This window comes from Anticarsia gemmatalis, chromosome 3 (assembly GCF_050436995.1).
Source record: "Anticarsia gemmatalis isolate Benzon Research Colony breed Stoneville strain chromosome 3, ilAntGemm2 primary, whole genome shotgun sequence".
In the NCBI taxonomy this organism is placed as follows: domain Eukaryota; kingdom Metazoa; phylum Arthropoda; class Insecta; order Lepidoptera; family Erebidae; genus Anticarsia; species Anticarsia gemmatalis.
The window spans coordinates 847,902-873,399 of NC_134747.1; the positions used below are offsets into that span (position 1 = coordinate 847,902).

The following is a 25,498-nucleotide window of genomic DNA, read 5'->3' on the forward strand; positions in this document are numbered from 1 at the left end:
TATTATCTCTGATCAGATTTTACATACATACCATACTTAAATTGTCAAGCAGGCAATAGGCTCATTTCAAACACTTACGACAAACCTGAAACAATACAACTGAGCACAATGTATGTAATTTTTTGCCGTTTTGTTAACGTGTCTGTTTGCTTGTTCCAGGCCGACCTATCCTGCCGCAACACCAAGCAGCAGGTCGGCGCGTTATTCACACGCAGCAACTTCGTGACGCTCAAGTACGTCACCGACAACTGGGGGACCGACGCCAACGGGTTCCGGCTCGTCATCACCGCGGTCAAGGACCCCAGTGAGTATCATATGTGTTTGTTTACTACAGGTATTCAAAATGGAGAACAGATTTTCTTTTCAATTCTGGACAAACTTTGGTAAGAGAGATACCTATAAGCAAATATTTCTGTAAATGAAAACGAAAGGTTTAAGGGCTACTACACTCGCTCGAATACCAGAAACGATCTGACGCTGGCACACACCCCGGCCTAGCCAGGCAGCCGGTACTGTGTGTAGGAAGCCTTAACAATTTTGAACAGTTTTCGTTAGTTTATATATTAAATTTCAGCTTAGAGAGAGCTAATAAGAAAAAAATTGTTATAAAGGAAGCAGAATTAATTTCAGAATTATACAAAATAGATTATAACAATATAGAAGCCAATGCACAGAACGGAAACCTCTTATTCAATGTACACATAGCAAATTGCACAAAAAATATACAGTAAAATGGACTCCAGTTCAAAAATTGAAAGTGTTGAAACGTAAAATTGAATGACCGATAACGTGAAAATACTTCATCAAGTGATTTTCATAAAGCTTGATAACCGATGATTGATATTCATCAATTTTCATTTACTCTCCCAACGGTGCACGCAGCGTACATTTTATTGTATTTCGAAGTATATAATATCGTTCATTCAGATTTTTGTGAATTACTTTTTGAAAGCTCCTGTCTTTAACTATTTGTCGTTGTAGACTTTTTTTATTATTACTGTTTTAGCAGTTATTAAGACAGTTTTTTGATAGACTTCTTAAATGTTTACAAGAAGATTCAAAACCACTACTTACACATGTAAAATCACGCTTTTTACCACAATAATTTGAGTGGGCGAAGATTAAATAACGTCACTTGCTTAGACCTCTACAAACTTGTCTTGCTCCATACCCTAAATACGTGTTTCATGCAGTAGCCGAAACCAGGACCCCTCGTTTCCCAATCGTAACGGCAGAACCGGTTCAAGCATTTTTTCATAAAAGAAAACAAAAAAATGTCAACAACTGAATACTGAAGAATGCAGAAGCAAAAGCATTATAAACGTCTCAAACTAAATGCTTAATTACCAAGATGTTTGAGAACTGAAACAGTTATTACAACAGATCATAATACGAGTAACGGGAAGCGAGCCAACATTCAGACAAAACTTCAAGCAAATTACTTCCATTTTCACAGACGTACCGAAAGTGTTTAATAGCTTTACATTTTCGGAAGAAAAACAGACTGCCTTTGTGACCAAAACGGTACTATACTACTGCTGATCAAAAGGTTTTGGACTCCTGGACGCAATTCTCAGGTCGGATAAAGTGCTATTGGGTCGTTTCTAGTTCCTATTAGAACATTTTTGATAGTAGCTTGGAGTTACTCGTACGTAACGAGCCCGGTAAATAGCATGAGACTAAATTCGCAAAACGCAAAACTTAGGTATCTGGGGGCACGAAAGTGCCCCCGCAAGTCGAGCAAAAAAAAAAGCGGCACGGCACGTAACATCCTTTTCTCGAAGCAATTCGGGCTATTTTTGACACCCCTATAATATTTTATACACTTCTGCTTTTATTTTACCTTCAGGTATAACGATAGGAAAAACTCTTAAAGAAAGATTGAATGCACTTTAAAGCGATAGAGAAGGCAAATAGTCTTTGAGCTAGAGAAATGTATCTTTTGTTTTAATGATTCTGTCTGTTGCTTTGTTCGTCTGTGATACTCGGGATAAGAGTTAAGTAGTAGTTATTAATCCTTGCTGAATAATCTTTGCAACGAAACTTACAGCATTTATAGTAGTTAAAGTTTGCTCTCGGAAAACAGATAATTTAACGACATCGTTAGAGGTTATGAGAATGCGCTATAAAGCGATTATTTGAACTTGTGTTGTTCGGCGTTGTTGCAAAAAATATCGGTTATAGCGTTGAAGTTTCAACTTGATACATACCAAAGGATAACAGCTCCATCGGACACTGTTTTAAGAGAACCTTGAACAATAATCATTTAGGATAAATCTTTTTCATACTTTTCACGTTCCTGTGATGCGATTCTCTACCGTTATCAATTATCACCAACCTAAGCTATCGAGAAATGTAGTATCAAGCTCTGATCAAAATCAAATCATTTATTCATTTAGGTCAAATATTTACACTTAAGATAGTCGTTACAATTACTGAATCTTCGATGTCAGACGGCGACGCCTCGAGCGGGCGAAGTAAGAACTATTTTAGCAGAACGTTTTAAATGTCAAACTCACAATACTCGACGAAACCGACTGTAGATCATCGCGCTACTAATATTAGAGACTAATTTAGTGCTCCGATTTTTTCAATCTTTTCCTTTTCCTATAAAATAAATTCAAAATACCAATACCCATTTCCAATCACTATGAACATACGACGAAAAACCTCAAGATGAAGCAATATCTATCGCCTGGTGGCAATAAACGCAGGCAGAATACTCCTATATAAAAGGAATCAACCCCTTACCCTCTTTAATTTCGCCAAATGTTTATTTATTTGATCAAACAGACGACGGGCAGTTCGTTTGCACATTCCGCCCCTTTTTTATAAGAATTTATAGATTTTTTATTGCGCTGCCATGTTTAGTGGACCTGTTGAAAGTGGCTCGTGAATTACACGAATTTATTGCTTTTTAAACTACTTTTTGTAGGTAATTTAGTGAAAATGCATTGTTGGTTCGAATCAACTTTCTGTTTATACAGTCTTTATAGTAGCTAATTTTGATCTGGAAAAGTGTCCTAATTAGATTATAAGCTAGGACAAGAATCCAATAAAAAATATTGAGTTTCTCAAATTCACCACAAAAACACTAGGTAAATTAAATTATAATCACTATCATTCCACTTTTGCGCCTGGGTCTTTTCCCGTTCTTCTGCAAGAGGGGTGAAGTCGGCCACGCTTAGATCGAAATAAGGTTATAACGAACTTAAAATATTAAGCTACAATTTATCACCTTTTTCAAGTCATTCCCATAAAAAAGGAAAAACATACCTCTATCCAAAAATATCTTTGTCTTCAAATCGTCTTCGACAATGTAACAAAAAAACTAACTAAAACTAAACTACCAAAAAGTCCCTCTAACTGTTACACTCAGTGGCCAACTTCCTCCATAACTAAAACTACCACTTACTTGCCAATAAACATTCCAATCTGATAAAAATACAACATCCGTTAACATCCAATTCACTTCCTTCCCCCCTTTCCTTGCCTTTCCTTGCCCTCGTACGTTTTCCTGCTTCAACGCTTACCATTCATTGGTCGCAATTTCATTTGCCGTATCCAATTCGATAGTAAAAATAGGTTCTATCATGATCTTGAAGAAGATGGGAATTTTTTCTTCTGGATGTGGTGATTTTGGTGATTGAAATCCCACATGGAAATATGTACGTTTGATAAGTCTTTATATTGGTGGTTAATGGCTGCAGCTGTAAAATATTTTCAGGTCTTCTTTTTGATTTTCTGCTTTTCGCATTAATCTTTGGCTTACCTTCACCTAAAAAAATAATAATAAGTAGTTTAACAATAATCTTGGATGCCCTGAAAAAGATCCCTGTCCAAATATTTTTTTTTTGTTACAACCAAAATGATGCGTTGTTAAAATTATAAAAACGCCGATAACTTCAGTATTTAATAAAAACGGTAATTAACGTGATCGTTAAGCTTTTAATGATGAACCCTTTGAACATGATCACGAGTTACATTCAATTTTGTACATTACACTGATGGGCATTTTTTACGTTCCGTGCGAACATTATTGATATTGCTTTAAAGAATTTATTATATTTGAAAAGTGTATTTTCATTTGACTTAACGCTTTAAAGTACAGCTCCAATATTCCATCTTTCGAACCCCTATATTCTGAGGCATATAACTATTATGTTACCGAAAAATTATTTGAATTCAATTGAAATGTTTATTTCTTACTACTTCTACCTTACTTTGTTCTGAAACTAAACAAAAATATTCTATATTTCTGATTTCTCTGCGTTACTAAGAAAAAACTTCAAAAATATCTAGAACATTTTACAACAGCGAACTAAACTATCAAGTCTCAAGATAAAGATTCCAACTATAAAGGGAATAAATCCATCCAATAGTAATTGAGACAAAAATGTCATCAAATAAGATAAAACAAAAAGATTCATCGTACATATCAAAGGCGAAGCGTCTCCAAAATTTAATTACGTGCGTTACATCTCTTTCGCACAAGTATGCATATGAATAAGACAGACAAAGGAAGCAATTAACTTGTCTAAAAACACTGAAGCAGAATCGTTTGTTTCGTACACCTCTGTACAAACAGAAGGAAATTTGATTTTCCACTTGACTGAGTGGAAAAACATAGTCGAAAGGATTTAGGGGCATGTGAGGACCTTAGGCGGATCAGAGTGAAGATGTACACGGTTGGGAACATGAAGGTACAGTTTAATGGGTTTATTCAATGTCGATAGTCGGTGTTGCGGACGATTTATTGGGCTTCTGGATATTGTATTTTGGATTGGAACAATGATTTTGTGTAGGATATTTTGGTCAAATTTTAGGGAAGTTTATAATAGGAGTTTTAGTGTCGTGTACTGCTGCTTTTGAAAGGAACTTTGGTGTGCCAATTTTCTCTTGATCATATTGACAATTATTATCATTGCTAATTAGATCAAGAAAAATGTAAGACCTACCTAAGATACTAATAAAAATTTTTGTGAACAACACAATGGCTGCTTCCAAATAATTAGGTTTGATGTCAACACAACGCATTATTATGGGACATATCGACCTGTAAATTAATTTAGAAATTATTTCACCAAATCCTCTTACTTCTAAATTGTATATCTACAAACACAACACAATTTTTTGCCGAAAACTCAATACACACCTTATCAAAAGCCTTTGTAAGGTCAAGAAATAACTTTGCTTTTGTGCGAATCTTCATTCTCGAAGAATTCCGGATCGAGTGGGAATATCTCCCGCCCGCTCGACTGTAAACTATGTACAATGATACATGAGGCCGAATCGAAAGAGAACCCGATGAAAATTCATCTGATAATGTTTGAAAAGCTTTTCGATTATATGTGAAGAAATAAAGAAACGTACTTGTTTTTCTTCTCAATTCGAGTGTAATGTTACATTATCTAAAAAGGGTAAAATGACAGAATAGAATAGATGCTTTTATTTATAAATGATGAGTTACACAACAATGGCAATACTGCTAACTTATATAGTTCAGTTAAAAGGTTTTTCTAGCCTAAACTTACACATGAAAATCTTAAAATTTGTATTATAACCCACGAATAACTATTATCGGTAAAGCCTATCCCATTGATAAGGTTAGAAGTTATAACTTTGATTAAAAAGTTTAAGACAAACCTTTATTGTAATAAACTTAAATAACAAAATTAAAATTAGCAATTTTATTTACAACAAAATCAACAACTTATTTTCTTAAAGTCAAGTTCCACACTTAAACCGCTTGTTTATCGCGGGGACTTCTACAAACATACAAACAACTAACACAAAGTACAACCAGACCCGAAACAATTATTTGTAGATCGCACGAATAATTGCCCTGTGTAGAAATCGACCTCTCGACGCAACGGTAGCGGCGTGGTGACCTCAACCTCTGCGCCAGTTTGGTCAATTTGGCAACAAAAAGTCAAATATAATCTGATTCCCAGGTATTATGTCAGATCATTAAAAACAATATGTGTATCGAATGGCATTTATCGAGGCAATAAACCAGGCACATTAAATTGATCTGGACTGGATGACGGGCCGTATCATTTTTATGTGATTCCCATTAAAACTGGAGCTGTCTATGACGACATTGAAAATATCAAGTTATTGCCTATAAATCGTTTGTGCGAAATGGATCGTAAAATTAATAATGTAGTTGATATTGTTGAAGGAAATGGTGATTATGTTTCTTCTGTTGCTGCTACTGATATTTGCATTACCATTGCCGTAATAGCATTTATGAATTTGTCAATATAAATCAGACTTAGGACGATATTTTAAAGAGGTACTTTTTATATTGACTGATATGCTTTTAATAATAAATAGCTACCTTTACGCAAGTACATTAAAATTTGAAGTAGGTCTGCCTACTTTAGAAAAATACATGATGACAAAAAAAAACGTTTGTATTGACTGTTGTGCTGTAAATAATAAATAGCAGTATTTACACATGTATCTTAAAACATGACTATATTCTCTAAAAGGCTAGACTCTAGGAAATTTACGATGCAAAAAAGCAAAACAGTGGAAATTCTATAAGGCGTCAAATAACTTAAATCACAGCTACAAAATCTAAGCGCTACTCTATAAAATCACAAGCAAGAGTTTAAATCAAACCTTAAAAAACCAAGAGCAAAAATCCCTTCTAAAAGAACGATAGTAGTAAAAGCCACAACATTAAAAGCAAAAAATCCATTTAAAAAGAACAGGCAATTCACACAACAAGACCACCTCAAAAGATAGAAATCAAAGAAAACGAATCAAATACTCTTGCATGTGTTGCAACTAAGTCTATAGCGTGGATAATAGAGTGTGGCGAACTTCTCCCATTAGAACATACTTGTGCCAAGTTGGTGGTCGAGTCCTCACGGCCGTCACTCGAGTAGTTCTTTGCTAAGATTGCCGCTCCTCAAACAACTTGCTCGAATTTGTTCTTCGTTTTCTTACGTTGATGGGATTTGTTTGTTACTTGTTATTGATTTGGTAGCATGTGGGAGATTTAGCTTTGGGAGGAAAGTATATGTAGTGGGAAGTTTTTTAAAATTTATTGTGATAGAAATTTTTTCGCAAGGTCATTTTTATAGATAAAAAACGTAGTCAAATACATGTCGAAAAGTAAATCAAAAGTGTATAAAAACTTGTCCCATTGTTGGCCTAACTGTTTCATTGGTTTCTATTCTAGGCCGTTACCTGCCAACCACATCTAAGTAAATTACTAGCTTTCGAAGAACCCCTTATAAACCGTGTTCCAGATTCCAATTTCCAGCGTAAATCATCCTTTGACTCACCTAAAATATTTGACGTACAATTCACAAACTTAATTTACAAACTAAAGTTTAAACTGATTACTGAAACTTCAGCTGAAAGCTCCGACTGTTTATACAATTTTTCCTTTGTACCCGCAAATTCTATTCGTGATCCAACACGAATTCTTCATTAAACATCATCTTCAACTCTCAAACAATGCGTTTGAAATTATCCTCGCAGTTTTAAAATTCTCGACGGTACAAGGCTCACAAAGCGCAATATGTTAAGCGCTCACGTGCCATTGAATTATGCAACAAAAACGCGCGTTGCCACACCGCCCGAGACGCCGGAATAAAATTTTAAACAATGCATTTCATACATGCCGCCGTGAACACAAACGTGCTACCCTTATCGCTTACCTCTGCCTGCGTCCTCTACGTACACGCCGCGGGGAGGAACAATCCCCCTTTTAACATCAAAAGCTTCTTGAACATCTCCAGCGTCTGTTTTGCTTTCTGAAAGAAATGTTATAGCTTTTAGAAGGACGCAATTAAAGGTTGTTGGAGGGCGATTAGCATTAACCGTATCTGTGAGTCGTTACGGGCGTGCTATTGTTCGTTTTTTGGTAGAATTTTCCCCGGGATGAATGCCCAATTTTGCTCCAGCCACAGTCAGCAGTTTGATTGTCCAGTTGTAAGTGACAGGTTTTAAATACGTGGATATATTTTTAACGGATAAATGTTTGGTGTTTTCGTTGTTTTGTTTTCGGAGTATTGTTGGGTTTGCAGTTTGATTCGTAAATGTTCTGTTCAACGCTGATGTTATTTCAGTGTTGTTTAGTATTTTTGGTTTTTAATATTCTATTGTTTGTATATTTTGTGGCTTTATCATATTGTAGTATTCACGTTTTGTGGTCAATCGCCGTTATTTTTATTAACCGACTTCAAAAAACGGGGAGGTTCTCAATTCGACTGTATTTTTTTTTGCATTTTATCAGTACTAGGTATTTTGTGTCTCGAATTATTTTACTAAAAATTCCTCACGATTTTAGAACTTGTGTCGTAGAATTTGCATTTATGTTGTCCCTGATCGCAAATTTCTTAGCATTACTGACTACCTCACATTGGGCAAGCGTGAACAGTCCCTTTTAACTTCAACCAGCATACTACAAGAACACTTTCAACTCATGAGTTGGAAGAAGACAGAAAACATTATAATGCGAAGATATGTCTTCGCCTTATAAAGCGTAATACCTATTTAAAAGTAAAAAAGCAATTTTGACTACTCAAAAAAAAAATACCGAATATCGCAAATGGTTCACCACCATCTTGATCCAAAATAAATGATTATATCAATAAGAACCCACAGCAAACAGTGAGCGATAACATTAATAGTAATAAGTGCAAACACAATAAGTGCTTATCGCTATAACGTTACTTCCCTCCCTCAGACATTTCCCCAGATCTCCCTTCATTTCTCGATCAACAAGTCTTATTATTCTTACCGATTTGTTAATGAAAAGACCTCGATGGAGAAAAACGCTACGAAATAAATATTTTTTACATTTTTGGTACAGTTTTTGGGTATTGAAAGCAATGTTAGGCAGATTGGTATTGTATAAGTGGTCTTGATTAATATTTTAATTTAAAGTATTTTGATCAGTACAGCGGATAAATAAACACTGAAATTATTGTAAGCGGAAAAAATATTACGTTGGCCAACCTTTTTGTTAAAGATAGCGTCGATATTTTTCCTTTGTAAAAACATTTTTGTTATAGAGAAATGTTAATCCCTTTGGATATTTCGGACATCTTATTTAATAAGAATAATGCCAAAGATTTCCTAGCCCTATCTAGAAAGCTACAAAAGGATATGAGTCTATAGCAGCTCCGTAGTAGAGAATTAGGCTGCAATAGAATATGTATATTTGTTCTAAACCTGTTTAAAGGTCCCACCGCTAGACTAAGACGTCCTCATTCTAAAACAAGTGACAAGAATCATTTTCTCTTTAACATTTCATAAATATTTTCACTCCAACTTTTGCTTCTCACAAACTAATGAAATAAATGTCTCAGAAATCTCGTGGAACACAATCATTCGTACGTTTTCCTTCAGCGATCAGACGCAGGCTTTCAGGTCAGTTCGCTTCGTTGCTTATAGCTTTACGTTCACGTTTTATACGATACACCATTGGAAAACGAGTATTCATTTCATCTGGTGTACGTATGTATGTATGTATGTATGTATGTATGTATGTATGTATGTATGTATGTATGTATGTATGTATGTATGCTTCGAGATGAAATACGTGTGCTACTTGATTTGTAAGCGATATTGCAAAGGTTTCATCTTGTATGTTTATTTTTAGAGTTTCTGCTGAATTCTGTTAGCTGTTTAAATATTTAGCTATAGTTTGTTGAAGCTAGGTACGTCGCAGGAAAACTTATAAGATAATATGTCATAATTATAATACGTTTGTACCGAAGAACATTGAATCGTTTCGCTCCTTACGCTGCATTGGCCGCATGTCCACTGACATAGTCAATCCTATTGCATTTCTTTTCAATTCTATGGTCTACTCACTGTCCAAAAATCTGTATAAGTATTCCACCGGTAATTGTGGGTATGGCAGACTTATAATAATATGTATCTTTGTAAAGTCTCCACGACACCAGTTTATTTTTAGCTTTTTACTTAACAATTCAATAAAAGACTATCTTTTTCAACGAAGGTACTTATGGGTAATTTCTACAAATGGGGTTTGATGAGCAACAGGGTCATAAAGCCTCGTACCCACCAAGAATAATTCTGTAAATGTATGTTAGATTTCCTTATTGTTCCAGAACACGGTTGCAAGGAGTTCAGATGTAAGCAGCGTGAGTTCTGCGTCAGCGCAGACCTCACCTGCGACGGCGTTGACCACTGCGCCGATGGCTCCGATGAAGATACCGCTGCTCTTTGCCCAGGTACGACTTCCAGTTTAAATATTCTACTTTTGTTAGAAATCCAGGATTTGAGGGTCAATTAAGAAAGGCAAGAAATTGATTCAAGTGACTTACTGTTTAACACGCTTAATTTAAAACCTTGTTCTCATGACTTGGAATCAAGTTGCAGGGGGAACCAAACGGATTTTTTCGATCACAAAACCTATTTTTCAACTAAGCGCCTGTATAACTAGTAAATGTTTTAGGGTTCGGGGTTTGTCACGCCATTTAACCTACTTGTTTTTAACCGGGTTCGAATCCCACGGTCATTGGGAGATTCTGCAGATAGCTAACTTAGGGTAAGCTAAGATCGTTTCAGTTAAAGTCATTCTTTACTCGATACGGGTACTTAGAAATACAAATTACAATCTACTATCAGCTTAAACAAATGAAGAAGAGGAGCCCCAACAATAGTAATATGGTTTGTTATTCCAGAGAGTGGCGGTAGCGGCGCGAGCGGTGCGTGGGTGGCGATCGGCGCAGGCGGCGCGGCGCTAGCGGCTACTGTGGCCGCCGCCGCCGCCTGCTGCGTGTGTCGGCGCCGCGCCAACAACCAGCGCACGCGTTTACATTGTGAGTATGCCCTGCAAAGCCTGCAGACGCAGAAGCTCTTCATGGCACAAGAAGACGAGGAGAAGCTCGAGGCAGAGACCGTCCTGTGTGACAAAAAACTAGACGATCACAATCTCTTCAATGACAACTGATAACACAATGGCAGAAGAGATAATAATGTACATATCTGTAGAAGAATATTCGTACCCTGAAGTAACTCCTCAATGTGACAAAGGCAAGAGAGAAGCCAAGTTTTAATCTCAAGCCAAATTATTTAACTATACTTATATTAAAATGTCGACTGTGCAAATAAATAAAATATAATATTGTCGTCGATCCCGGTACCCGCAGGTCAGGCTTACCTCGCGGGACCACCGGCTTTTATACCTAAACTTTGTTATCTATTTATCTATTTTTCTTGATAATAATAAACTATTTTATGTTGGATTTTATAAATGTACATAAGATTGTTTTATTGACAATAAAGCATTGATATGTGTCGCTGAGAGTAGCGCGTAGACGTAGCTGTGCGTGTGGCGATGTGGGTACTAATGGGTGGTGTCTGCCAGCAGTGCAAGAGATGGCGAGCAGTAACGGCGGCGGCGGCGGCGGGTGCGCGGGCGGCGAGGGCGCGACGCGGCTGCCGGGAAACCCGCCGCTCCCTGCGGGCCCGTGCGGGGCGGCGCGGGCGGGCCGCCTGCGGCGAGCGGCTTGAGCGCCGCGCCGCATAAGGACGAGTGGTTCGTCTAGCGGCCCGGGGCCCGCAGGGGGGGGTCCGCCCGCCCCCGCAGCCCGCGTCCCGCGCGGTACCTCCGCGTACCGCCCGAGACGCCGGCGCAATATTCGGTGTTACGCAATGTAAATTTATCGATATGACATTAAACATTTTTGGCTTATCGTTCGTATGTTATTGGGTTGTCATTTCGAAGTCTCGAACGCCCACCACTCCCATCCTTGGTTTTGTAAACGTGTGTAAACAGGTTGTAACTTCAGCGACTATAGATATTATAGAGAATAATTGTAATCATCAAAATAAATAAGTTTTTCGTATGAGTTTTGAAAATTGCTATTTATTCCTAGTCCCCTTAGGATCCACATCCTTGCCAACCATTCCTGTCGAGAATCTGCGAGAGTTTTCAAAAAGCCTGACATCAACTAACTCTGACGCGACGTCATTCGTTTTGAAAACAATGGGTGCCTTTATAATTCTGTATTCGGCTTTTGTTTTCAAGATAATAGCTTAATACAACTTGAATTTCTTCAGCTTGAGTTCTGTCTACTAAAAAGTACCATGGACAATATTATCTCTCATCAACTATTGTGTTACAATTTATAAAAGCTGGTAAAAAATACTAAAATTCAGTATTAAAAAGGCACCTAAATAAAAATATAAAGAAACACGTGAAATGAAAACAACGACATGACACCTAATACATAAACAACGAACTCATCAAATCAATGCCATCAGAATTGTTTAGTACGTAAGTATGAAATCAGAGAAAGAATTTATAAGTACAAAGCTATAAAGAAGAAGAACATATGACGAAGACAGAAGTAGGTAATAAGTAAAAATTTTAGCAATTTTATCGAGTGAAAGAGAACTTCTTAACCATGTTAGTTTATTCAGTAGATCCTTGAAATTGTGCTTGATTTCGAAAGGGTCCGAGTTCTAGAAAAGGTTAACAAACGCTGTTCAATGGAATGATTTTTGTATGTAAATGACAACATATATCATCGATTATGTCTAGGAAAGAAGGAAAGCTTAATATAACTTGCATATTACTTAGCATATCAGTACAAGCTTAGTAATGAAAATACAAAAATATGCTAGACACTAAGAAAAGATCTAAAGACTCTATTTTATAAAGACAGGATTGTACTGAAAACGTAGCGGTGCGTAAAAGTAAAGCTGTCCGCTCCGACTAGTTTTAATCTTAAACGCTGCAGTAGAGATTGAAAGAATATAATAATTCTTTGTATTGCAACTCTTGTATAGCATCTGGGAGAAGTAATTCTGATACTGTTAGGCCGGATCCTGGTATTTATAGAAAGTTTTTAAGGAAAATTTGTGATGTATTAACTGAGGTCCCGCAAGACTCAGAACATATGGAGATTACTTAAATTGAGCAAACAAATCGAGTAAAAATCAGGCTACGATAGAAAAAAGCTGTAGAATTTATGTATTATATAAATTGTGCAAAAATCAACGCATACGCGGCTAAAATAAGGGGTCATAGCAGCTAGTTCTAAATAAAAAAGGGTATAAAACATTCGGAGTATATTTACAAAATTCACATAAAATTAAGAGAGAATTAAAAACACGGTTCTTCATTAGAACATTTTAAAGGTACACATGTTCATCCAATTAACCCAAATAAGATGTGACCGGGTAAAAGGGTTTCCGAGGTTCCCGAGTAATGAAAGGATGACACTTTTTGAATTTAAGTGCAAAAAAACCCGTGTTTCAGGCTAAAAAGTAATTTATTAAGGTTGTGTACCGATGTACCGATGTTTTGGGACACAGTACCTATATGGAAAAAATGAGGAATCATTTGTTTTTTTCAATTGCGTATTCTTGCCTGAATCCCGAAATCATGCAGCCATTGTGTTCGGAGTAACATTGATCGGTTTTAAAGTTTTTGCTTATATCTAATATAATACTATTGTGTTAGGTTAGTTTTCACGTTATCACTGGAGTTGAGGTTGCCGAGGTTGACGTTGGAAACCTTTACGTAATTGTTGTCGGAAATATGGAAAGTCATTTTATTACTAATAGTTCACTTAAAAAAAGGAAATTTATGGAAAGTCTTAAAAAAATTAGAATTTTATGATTCATATTTTTAGTATTAATGTAGCTAGAGCGTGTAATATATTTGATATATTATTTGAGTTTCGCTCAGAATACTTCGATTTGGAACGGGAAGGCTTAAAAGATTTTATTAGCAGTTAGGTAGGTATGTATCTATGTATAAAAAATAATTTAGCTCTAAAAGATACTAAAGGAGTATGCTTGAATTATGAAAAGCTATCTGTTAAAGCAATTGAACATTTTGGGTTCGATTCCCAGGCCTAATAAATATTAGCGGAGAAAAAATTGTAGTATTAAAGTTGTCAGCTATACATTTTACAAATATGAAGAAAACTTTAATTAATTTATTTACTAGATCCTGTTTTAGAGAAATAATATATATTTTTTAAAAATCTCGCTTAGCGCCACCTTGTTGGCATTGCACGCAACTCGAATGAATAATTGGAGTAGTTGCGAGAAAGGACTGATAAAACAACAGATGGCGTTAATAGAGAAAATCCGTAATACATGTAAGACGAAATTATGAGGATTTGTAATTAAAGAAAATATTCTTGATGAAACTATTATTTAATACCCTTTATAATGTTATAATAAGAGTAATAAAATATTCGTTTAAACTTTTCGCGGCATGGTATTTTTAATTAACTGCATTACCGTCGTGCGCCGCGTTGGAATAATTAAGTAGGATTATTGTATTTAGCGCCACCTAGCGCTAAGTAGTCAAACTACCAGAACCAGTTTTACCGCAACTGCTTGCGGCAGACAGCTTCCGTCTTGAGTCAATGAAATAAAAAGCTCGTAAACTTTATTAAACAAGTTTTGAATGAAAAATAACAAAATGCATTGCAATTTAACTCTACACAATTACTCATAAGTTTAATAATTTTCCTTGTTGCTTAGAAAACAGGAAAAATAACGTTTTTACAAAAATATATAAGTAAGTTTCATGACCGGTTCGTTTCTCGAAACTCGAAGCTTTACTTCGCTTGTCTGTCAGTCGCTCGCGCGTCGCGTTTCGTGTTGTACGTTACGTATGTACTCCGCCGGCCATTATTCCGTGCGTAAACTTTTTCGTTGATTTATGAAGTGTTATTTTTTACTTTTACCAAGTTTTCTTGTTTAAATAAGTGTATTATAACCTCAAAATATAGTGTTTGTGTTACTATTATGTAGTAGTCACTCATAATTAGTGATATCTAGTGTTATTTTGTGAAAATAATGTGCAAATAACGGTTGTTTTGTTCAAAATTGTGAAGTGTTTGTGTTATTTTCGTTGTGTTAGTGTGTGATGGTTTAGGATGCGGTGGCAGTGGCTGTTGGTGGCCCTGCTGGTGACAGCAGTCACCATCAAGGCGAAGAAACATCGGCACAACAAGCCTGGTTAGTTGACAAACACTATTTTCGTGTATATTTGTGGATATATTTGCCTGAGTTTTCCTTCAATTTCAAACCTACCTTTTGTTAGACATAGCCTTCTAAAACACAGGTAAGTATTTACCTGATCTCTGACCAATCTTTCTTTGGTTTTAATTCAAAAAAGATTGATCGAAGATTAAAATTACTCTAGAAACTGCGAAAGGCCTACTGACGCCGCAAATCCTTCATAAATTGACATAACACGGGTAACCTATAAATATAAACAAGATAAAAAAAAACATTACAGAGGTATGTAGGTAGTTTGGCACCTAGATAGGTACCAAACTACAAACCTAAAAAAAACCTAAAAAAACTGACACGAAAAAAAACCATATTCATTACCTACCTGCTACCTACTGTCGCGTTGATTTTGAGTCCTAGCATCTACGAACTCATGCAATGAAAGTACGTAGGTAGCTACCTACCTAATTCAATTCAAATTCTTTAGTTGTGAATATGGTAAAGATACGTTTAATAAAGTACCTACCTACCCCTAAGATTTAAACCCCATAATGCTTATAAAGTGCTAAGTAGAAACTGTGAGATAAAACCTCGCTTCTTTTACTGTAAAAGGCGCGTAACGGATTAGATTAAAAGACTGGCTGTCTCTATGGTCCCATATCCCATGCACTTATACCATAAGTATTGAGCTGTCTCCATAGTCTCACATGCACTTATACCATAAGTATTGAGAGGAATCTCATACCGTGCTATGGGTTTCTTAGATTAGTAGCTGAGCAGTGAGCAGTACAGTTGTGCAGCCTTTGTACCTACAGTCAATTCATAGGTAGATGAACGCTTAGTGGTGTTTCAGCTGCCTTGCTTATGAAGACGCGAAGGTCCCGGTTTCCTGATTACGATACTTAAGTAAATCATAGAAGAAAAATGTAGATTCATTAATAGGTCACTCATAAGTAGTCATAAAATAAAGAACAGTAAAAAAGTTACATTCTTGTCGTCAATCTAAAATCTATCGAGTAAAAAATATTTACCCTAATGCTACCACCACAAAAGACATTTAAAATCAAAAACAAATAAACTCCCAATAATGGTCGCGTTCTATTTAATTAGTGTCCAATGTCAGCATCACCGACATACCACTGATCCTTTCCGAGAACACCTATGAGATGAACAACGATATAGAGAACAAGCTTAGAATAGTTACTTTGTGTTAGAAATAGAGCGGTGATACGTGGCAAATTATAGCGCTTACACAACCTATTATACTAACTAAAATCATCGGTATGTGTGTAGCTTAGCCAGTACGTTGGTGATAGCATATAGTCTTAAGTAACTACACAGTTCGACACTACAAACAAAATGAAATCGAATCGGAATCGTTTTTCTATAGGTAACTCACTTATAATTATGGATAGATACCTTAACAGACATGGTTTAACTTGCCCAGCAGTGGAATGGAGTAGTTTCTCTTCCCGGGTGACAAAAAGATTATACCTAGGTACCTCCAGTACACAAACATACCTATTAGGTAGATACTTACCCACGTACGGAATGATTTAAAATACTTTTACAAAGCTTGTTCTCCACACGATTATTCATTCATGTGTTTGCAGTGTCTAATGTAAATGACCTAAATGGATCAGCGGTGCGAGTGGACGACTTTATTAATATCGTTACCGGGAAGTCGCGGGTTCGATTACTGGCGCAAATCACGTTCGTTCAGTTTAATTTAACTTGATTAGAACCGGTTTTAGAATAGATCTGATTACATGATCGTGTTTAGATTTTGAAAAACAAACCGGCCATGTTTATAAATGTTTGTGTACCATACGTAATGTACTGCACTGTTGGGTATCGTAGATTTAATTCATATGATAATGTACTCGAATACTGTACTTGTGGATATAAAAGTAGTTCCCACCATCCATTTACTTTACTTATTAAGTATACTGTTGTATATGAGTTTTCTCCCTGAAAGATATTATGAGTTTAACCTATTACCTACGTACCTATTTTTCTTCTTATGGGCAGGGAATGTTGAATGAATTTTAAGATAAAGAAGATAAGTTCTAGATATTATACATAACCTTTCTAATAGCCAAGAAATTCTATTTGAAAGCTACTTGATCCCTACTTACAATAGCGTTGAAACCGTTCCATAGTCTTGCATATCATAATCTATACCTACTAATATTATAAAGCCCAGCTCTACCAACTATAGTTGCTTCAATACAACAATAATTCTTACCAATTTCAGTATGAAAAGACACATTTTCCCACATAAATAGCTAATAAATAAACTAACTGCAGCAATAAATAGTTAATGGTAGCTAACAATGAAACGGACCATTGACTTCAGATAATATCTACGTCTTCCTACACTCGTAAAATGGAGAATTTTAATCAAATATCGTGTTTTATTTATTGAAGTGATTTTACTGATTTGTTGAGGCATTTTTTGGTTTTGATTTTGAGATTAAAATGTTTTTGAGGGATGAAGAAGACATTATTTTATGCAGGTAATATGGTGTAACGAAAAATATTTAGGAAAATAGGTTGGTAATTTGTTTAGAGTTATCGGAAGTATAAAAAAAGAGAAATTATTAATTGAAGCGGATATTACGCATCGAAAGAACTGAAATCAGACTTATATCCGGTTGCATGAACATAATTTCAGATTCCCAAATGAAATTTAAATACCTATCATAATAATAATTAAGACCGATCTTGGTATTCTTTTTTTTCATATTCATCTAACTATACTCTGTTTCTTACGTTTTATAAACAACTACCAAATAGTTCTGTTAATCAATTAGGCCATAAAAGCTTGCATCCGGAGGAAGGCTAGTTTTTCAAAAACGCAGGCAAAAGCTTGTAAACCTATTTACGGAACAAAATTGCATATTTTACATAAAATAAGCTACACTTAGCACAACTTCGTTATATATTCACGCTTACTATGTAGCGACAGGTACGGCAGGTCATTAGCTAATTGCTTAACACCACAGTTTACGATTTGCGCCGGTTATGCCTTTAATAATGGCTTAAGTACTGCTTGTGTTATGTAGCACATAAAATATGCTTTATTTAGCATAATATAACAGCCTTAAATGGGGAGACAGGGTTGTTGTAATTACCTACGTACCTCACTGTTTTAAAAAATGACAACCTAGAGTTAAAACTGTTAAAATCACTTGAAAGTCTTTGAGAAGGCTTAACAACTTATGTTAACTGCTATTTTTTTTTTACTTGACCGTGTCCCACTGCAAGGGTACCAGTAAACAATTAAATATTTGCTAACAATTATTCGTTCTAATGACAGTATTGAGCTAAAAAATATGCTTAAATACCTATGCTATAAAAAAATAGGTTTTTTTCTTAGAAGGCCTTCCCTCATTTAGTCTTGCACCAGTGTTCTCGTTGGTCGTGTTGATGACTGCTCTACCTTGCCCTACCTATAAGAAGGATAAGATAAGAGTGTATTTGTGTATTGGATATTTGGACCCAATAAACAAACTTTTGCACAGTTGTCTAGTTTCATCAACAATTGGCCATCTGGTAGTAAGTAAACAGATTCCTTAATACTTAGCTTTTTTCGCTTAATCTACAAACAAGCTGATAAAAGTCGCCATCTATTGGATTATAGGTAAATGCAAGTTAACTGAGACATGATTAGACTTAATGACAAGTAATAACTGACAGTAGTTGTGTACGTTACGCTAGCAAGAAAGTGTCACCTAGAGTGATATAAGTAGAACGTATAATTAGTGCGCAATCTGCTGTAAATGTGCGCCGCATAAAAAAATTGTGCGTGTTGTAGTTTTGAAAAAAAAACGTAAAAACGATTCCTGCTGGAGTAACGTTGTTCTAGCAAGAAAATTCTAGACGAATTATCGGAGAGATAAAATACATACATGGGCAGAGAGCTTATATTTGTGCAAGTATGTGCGCCATAAATATAATTTGTGCGTCTTCAGGTTTTCGAGATATTGCGTTTCTCGCTGCAGTAACGTTTTGCAAATTCGTGTATCTCCAAGACCATTTTATGTGCGCCTGTAGAATGAACATACACGAATAGCTCTTAATTTGTGCATATTTGTGACATAATTAGATGCCAGATAATATTTATAATTTTCAAGTAATCGCGCTTTATTGAAAACTTAAAAAAATATTGTAGCGCCTAAATGAGAAGACGTATAAGCTCGCTAAAAACTGTATTCGTTCCATCTTTTTGTTTATAATTACCATAAAAAGTTTCAAAACAGAACCTACAAGCGTTAATGAATAATATTACTAAAAGTCGAAACGACGGCATCATAACTTTGACGCCAACAAACAAGAAACTGGCTCAACCTAAGATGTGTAGATGTAAACCAAAAATTAGTGCATTTATCAAATAATATATAGTAAAAATATCCAGCTTCAACTGTTTCGTGTTAAGTAAATATTAATATCAAACCAAAACAGTTATTCAGCGCAGGTTATCCGACCAAATTCGAATGACTACAAAAAAGCGACGGATTCATACGTATCGATGACCTCCTTTATTAAACGTATTACACCTAAACTGTGTTCGTACAGTCACGCTCAAATGTTCGTTGGGAATTATTATTACAATGACCTAATAAAAATATAATATATGTAATATACCTAGGTATTAAATGTACTTTCTGATCATATGAAATCAAAGAGCTTGTTGGTTTAAAAAAATATTATTTTTATTATCATAATCATGATTCTTAAAGTAATTATGGCAACAAATCACAGATCAAATTTTCTACCTATAAATATTAGAACAAACATTGTTCAATTAAACTATTTGTACCTTGTATAGTCATTTGGTATTATTTAAAATCACAGATCAGTTTTTCATTTACTTAAGTACACAAACAATAAAATCACTTAAAGTAGTTCAGTACCATCATGGCGTGAAATTTAAATATTAAGTAGTTGTTGTTTTGGCCGAGATATAATTATGTTTTGGTTAGGTATGATTATATAGTACGCGAACGTAATAAAAACCTATAGAGCGTTATATTTTGTTATCAATTTATGTTTTTTAAAGAATAGCCGGATTTGAAAACTTCAACTCAAGTTTCACATATCGGGCTGCTTAGGTTTGGGTTTTCAAATTAGGCAATTAATAAAAGGATAAAAAAGAATAATAATTTTAACCGGTCTATACTACGTTCGCGTATCATACTATCATACCCAAAACTAAATTATATCTCGGCCAACAAATGATGTACATAATCGTGCGCAAAGTTACCGGAACAGCTAGAATAGAATGATAGAAGAATAGGTATGTTTAATTTAATCAAAAGTTATTTATTTTTAACTATTTTCTACTGCACTGTACTCGGGCACAATACGTTTCAACCAGTTAGCGAGTAAAGTTAAGAAGGTCATCGACACGTATGAATCCGTCGCTTTTTTGTAGTCATTCGAATTTGGTCGGATAACCTGCGCTGAATAACTGTTTTGGTTTGATATTAATATTTACTTAACACGAAACAGTTGAAGCTGGATATTTTTACTATATATTATTTGATAAATGCACTAATTTTTGGTTTACATCTACACATCTTAGGTTGAGCCAGTTTCTTGTTTGTTGGCGTCAAAGTTATGATGCCGTCGTTTCGACTTTTAGTAATATTATTCATTAACGCTTGTAGGTTCTGTTTTGAAACTTTTTATGGTAATTATAAACAAAAAGATGGAACGAATACAGTTTTTAGCGAGCTTATACGTCTTCTCATTTAGGCGCTACAATATTTTTTTAAGTTTTCAATAAAGCGCGATTACTTGAAAATTATAAATATTATCTGGCATCTAATTATGTCACAAATATGCACAAATTAAGAGCTATTCGTGTATGTTCATTCTACAGGCGCACATAAAATGGTCTTGGAGATACACGAATTTGCAAAACGTTACTGCAGCGAGAAACGCAATATCTCGAAAACCTGAAGACGCACAAATTATATTTATGGCGCACATACTTGCACAAATATAAGCTCTCTGCCCATGTATGTATTTTATCTCTCCGATAATTCGTCTAGAATTTTCTTGCTAGAACAACGTTACTCCAGCAGGAATCGTTTTTACGTTTTTTTTTCAAAACTACAACATGCACAATTTTTTTATGCGGCGCACATTTACAGCAGATTGCGCACTAATTATACGTTCTACTTATATCACTCTAGGTGACACTTTCTTGCTGGCGTAACGTACACACAGTAGTTATGTGCGTTGAAATCAATCTGGCGGCGACGGACGATTACATCAAAGTAGGCTTAGGGTTAGCCATCTTATGCTATCCATATTTTTAAATATTAATATTATAAAAAGATAAATGAGTACCTACTTGTTCTGGCTGTGTGATGGGTAAACGCTATCGAACTCCATCTGAAATTATAGATTACATCCAGGGAAACAACGTTAGTTACTTTTTGCATTGACAATTAAATTCTACATGAGTGGAAGGAAATTCCTACTCGTGAAAAAATGGTTCCTTCTGACAAATTGCTAGGAATAGATTTCTTCTAATAAAGGAATACGGGTAGAATCCATTTACAGCCAGTGTCTCGTGTGCCAAAATGTCAAGTAAACGAAATATCAGGTTATTGTTTACTCCTGTGTGATATAAGATACTAGGTAGTCTACCTACTGGAAGAACTTAGTGGAACAAATTTAGAAAAGACCTACAAGGCATGGTATAGATAAAAATGAAGATTCAAAATAGGTAGGAAAATAACTACTAGTGAAAGAACTCAGTATGGAGTTGTTTGATAGCCCTGAGGTTTAGTAGTTAGACCAGTTGTAGCGTATGGTACAGTTCCTGTTTCGATGCCCGAGGCGAGCTGTTGATGGCAAAATAAATGTGTTTGCAGATTGCTTGCGAACTTATGATCGGGAGAGTCTTACGTTTTCAAAGACTTGCACATACCTATAACCTAGGTATATATTACTACCACACAGGCTGTAGGCATTAAGTACGTCCATCAGGAAAGGTTATTATAAGATTTTTCTAATGTTACTATTTGGCACAAAAATTACTAAACGAAATTTATATAGAGATAGTTTGTAGCCTGGACCTACGCATAAGTAGAGTTTTGCACCCTGGGAATACATTTAACGCACATTAAATCGCAAGCAGAATCGTGGCGTAAATGGGACCGAAATGGAAGTACGACTGGCTTTCCTTTATGAACATAAAAATGTATCCTAGACACAAATCTAGATTACAAATCACACGTTGTAAACTCCATCTAAGCCAGTTCAACTGCTTTCGATATCAAGGGAACAATTTACAAACATACATACAAAATAAGTAACAATTAATAATAGCTATTCTTCAATCTTCAATCCACTCCAAGTCGGTCGGCAGACAATCTCGTGCAAGTGTCGGTGCGTCGTATATTTATAGTCGGCAGACGAGACGCCGGGAGATAGTGTAGTGAGTGTGTCACACAGCGCTGAGTGATTGGTGTATTTACTGATCGACGCGGGGATTGTGTTCGTGTATTAATATTACTAGGACATTATGGTATGAGTTGTGCTTTCAAGGGTAAACTTATGGTATTGTATGGTGATGTACTTACCTAGTAGGTGCTATTTCAAGGTTGTTGAGGTGATTTTGTTATAAAGTTACTAGAAAAGAACGTTTACTATCTACCTAGTTAAGTAGTAGTGTGTCACACTCAGTGCCATTGAGTGATTGTTGTATTTACTGATCGACGCTGCAGGGATTGTGTTCGTGTATTAATATTAACTAAGATATTTGAGGTGTGAGATCGGTCTGGTATGGTTTCAAGGGTAAACTTATGGTGAGATTTATAAGATGATTTTGATAGAGTTAGAAGGGAGGAACAGTTCTCGTGGAGGATGTGGTGGACTAAAGCTTTATACTTTACGCCTAGAACGTATCGAGGGTTACTGAATAAACCGATTTTTGAGATCTTCCAAGCCTTGGGTGAGAATTCAGGGAATTTAGGTTCAATGGTTAATTCTAAGGTTTTGAAAAGCAGCATCTACGAGACTGATGATGTTATTACCTACATTGCAGAAAAAGAGAATATTATTCAAACGACAAAAATAGGTAGGTAGCTTAACAGGCTTCAATCAAGAGGATTTTATACCTTGTACAGAAAAATCTAAATGATCTTAATAATCTTCTAAAGGATATAAAAGAATAAACACAACGATCTAACAAAATTCGTAACCAGCAATCGATTACCAAGACTATTAAGTAAGCACCAGCTAACGGAGATAGATGGGTCAACAATGAATGACAAACAGACGTGATCGCACATAATCTTAACACTATTATACATAACCATGTTTATGTATGCAGGTAAATAGTATGACGTGTGTTATACAATGGTTATACAGGGTGTAAATGACAGCTAACCGAAAACTTTACTGGTAAGTTTGTGACACTGTATGCGCGAAATTTACTCCAACGATATTTCTCGGAAATGATTGGTTCCCGAGTTAGTCATTTTTGAGCGTTCAATGTATAGTGAACAACGCGATGTATCTCCGCGCATGCCTACGAGATTTCTGGCGGCGGCGGCGCGCTGAGCGACGACATGTCGCGACGCGTCGTAGGTACATACGCGTACCACCACGTCTATGCGCTCACTAGTATGCAACGCTATCATTAGATAACAATCTTATGTATCGTTTATGGTATCGTAAGTAGGCCCGTATGTTACAATAGCTCATAGTAAAATTGTAAGTAGGTAGGTACCTACTTGGCTTACGTGAAATCAAACAATAATAGCAAAACGTAACCAATAATAAGGAAGTGCTAAAACAAATTGTTATCAATGTCTATCAACACGCAAATACCTGGTGTATGGCGAGAGTTTGAGTACCTTTGGATCCGGACGTACAGGTGCAGAGCACGCCGTGCACTTCCACGTGCTTCACCATACATAACACATCAACATTTCTTCCTATTTACGAACACAACTGCACTTTGAAAACAATAACAACAAAAATAATAACAATAAAAACACTAACAACTCAAAACCGGAACAATAACAAGTAATAATAAACAGCAGTTCACACACGACACGACGAATAGGACATAACGAACGACACAGGTGAAGAGCTTCCGTCTTCCGCGAGCGAATTGCTCGAACTATCGATCAAAGAGAGCCGCCGGCGCGGGCGCCTCTCCGCTCACTCGCGCCGCCCCTCGCCCGCGCCACCCGCTCCCTCCGCGTCGTCCGTGCGCGCGCCGCCGATTTGGTGACGAGCGACGAGTTAGGATCCCAGCGAGAGATTAGATTCAATAAAATATTGATGTGGCATTACTATTTTTACTTGTCACAGTTGTTACTGGTTGCATTGTAGTTTTATTCAAATACCAAATAACATTACAAACATTATTGATGTAAGTTTAAAAAACTTTGATATTTATAACATAAAATCAGCTTAAAGTAAATAAAATAAACACGAAACGTTTATTTAATTAAACCATAAAAAATGTAGGTACATAACAATGATAACAATCAATATCCATTAATATTCTTATCAGAGAAACTAACTTATCATAATTCATAATCCCCGGAGAATTACTCATCCATTTTGTCGCATCCCATCTATGTAACATCCACGCACGGTCGCGGCGTCACGCGTCACTACGGCCATCTACTTTTCGAGTCGCACCGCGCTTGTATGAAGTATGAATGAGCGTGTAAATATCGAATAGAATTTTGCAAGAACAAATGGAACAAAGCGACAATACATGTTAAATTGTTTATTAGAGATTTTTATAGCGCTAAAGAATATCAATAGGATTTTTTGTCGTTCTGTATGTATTTGTACGTGTAATAATAAGATATCACACATTTTAAATCTTATGAATTTACCTTTTATCGGAGAGCGGGATAATTATGTAATTTTCATTTTTAACATAGAACAAATACTAAGTAACGCTGCATACTAGTGAGTGTGAGGTTGACAGCTGTGTGCGTAATCGTGTCTGTGTGGCGCGCGTAGGTACGCGGCGTGACGTCGACCGTCGCGGCCGGCCGCCGCCGGCGCGGTGTCGTTGGCCGCGCACAGCTGATAGCGAATTTATACGTTGTTTTAATCCATTGCTGTTTTTTGTGAAAAACAGTAATATGACGGTTTTTTTTTCATATTCATGTTGCATTGTGTAGTATTAACGAAATAATACCAGAAAAAATAAAAAAAAACGCATAAAAAATCGGAAAAATCAAGAAAAAACCGATGAAAATTTTCAACGCCATAAGCACCAGAATCGTGTCTAAAGTAATTTTCTTTCGTTTGCGGTAGGCTGTCGTTTACACCCTGTATAGAGGTTTACACTTTAAATATAATAGAGATAGGTTTTAAACTCTCGCGTTGCATGTTTAATGTATAGTAGAATACGGGAATTAACGCAAACACGCATTTTACCTTAAAATGTATTTGTATGTAAGGCATTTTAAGGTAAAATGCGTGTTCGCGTTCATTCCCGTATTCTACTATATATTAT

The 25,498-nt window shown here is 35.9% G+C and overlaps 2 protein-coding genes across 5 annotated transcripts in view; both read left to right on the forward strand.

The window, feature by feature from the left end:
- The window catches only part of loaf (low-density lipoprotein receptor domain containing lost and found), an 89,670-nt gene extending 77,969 nt beyond the window's left edge, over positions 1-11,701 (forward strand). The window contains exons 3-6 of one of the 4 annotated variants that reach the window (XM_076135714.1): positions 160-304; positions 10,086-10,226; positions 10,680-10,817; positions 11,366-11,701. In XM_076135714.1, the coding sequence (XP_075991829.1) occupies positions 160-304; positions 10,086-10,226; positions 10,680-10,817; positions 11,366-11,511 (570 nt within the window). In that variant the 3' untranslated portion in view covers positions 11,512-11,701. The remainder of the gene's footprint in view (positions 1-159; positions 305-10,085; positions 10,227-10,679; positions 10,818-11,365) is intronic. The other 3 variants (XM_076135715.1, XM_076135716.1, XM_076135717.1) reach the window with 3 other exon arrangements.
- Positions 11,702-14,623: 2,922 nt separating this feature from the next.
- wb (wing blister) overlaps positions 14,624-25,498 on the forward strand; it is a 199,107-nt gene continuing 188,232 nt past the window's right edge. The window contains exon 1 of the mRNA XM_076135719.1: positions 14,624-14,985. Within this exon, the coding sequence (XP_075991834.1) occupies positions 14,904-14,985 (82 nt within the window). The 5' untranslated portion in view covers positions 14,624-14,903. The remainder of the gene's footprint in view (positions 14,986-25,498) is intronic.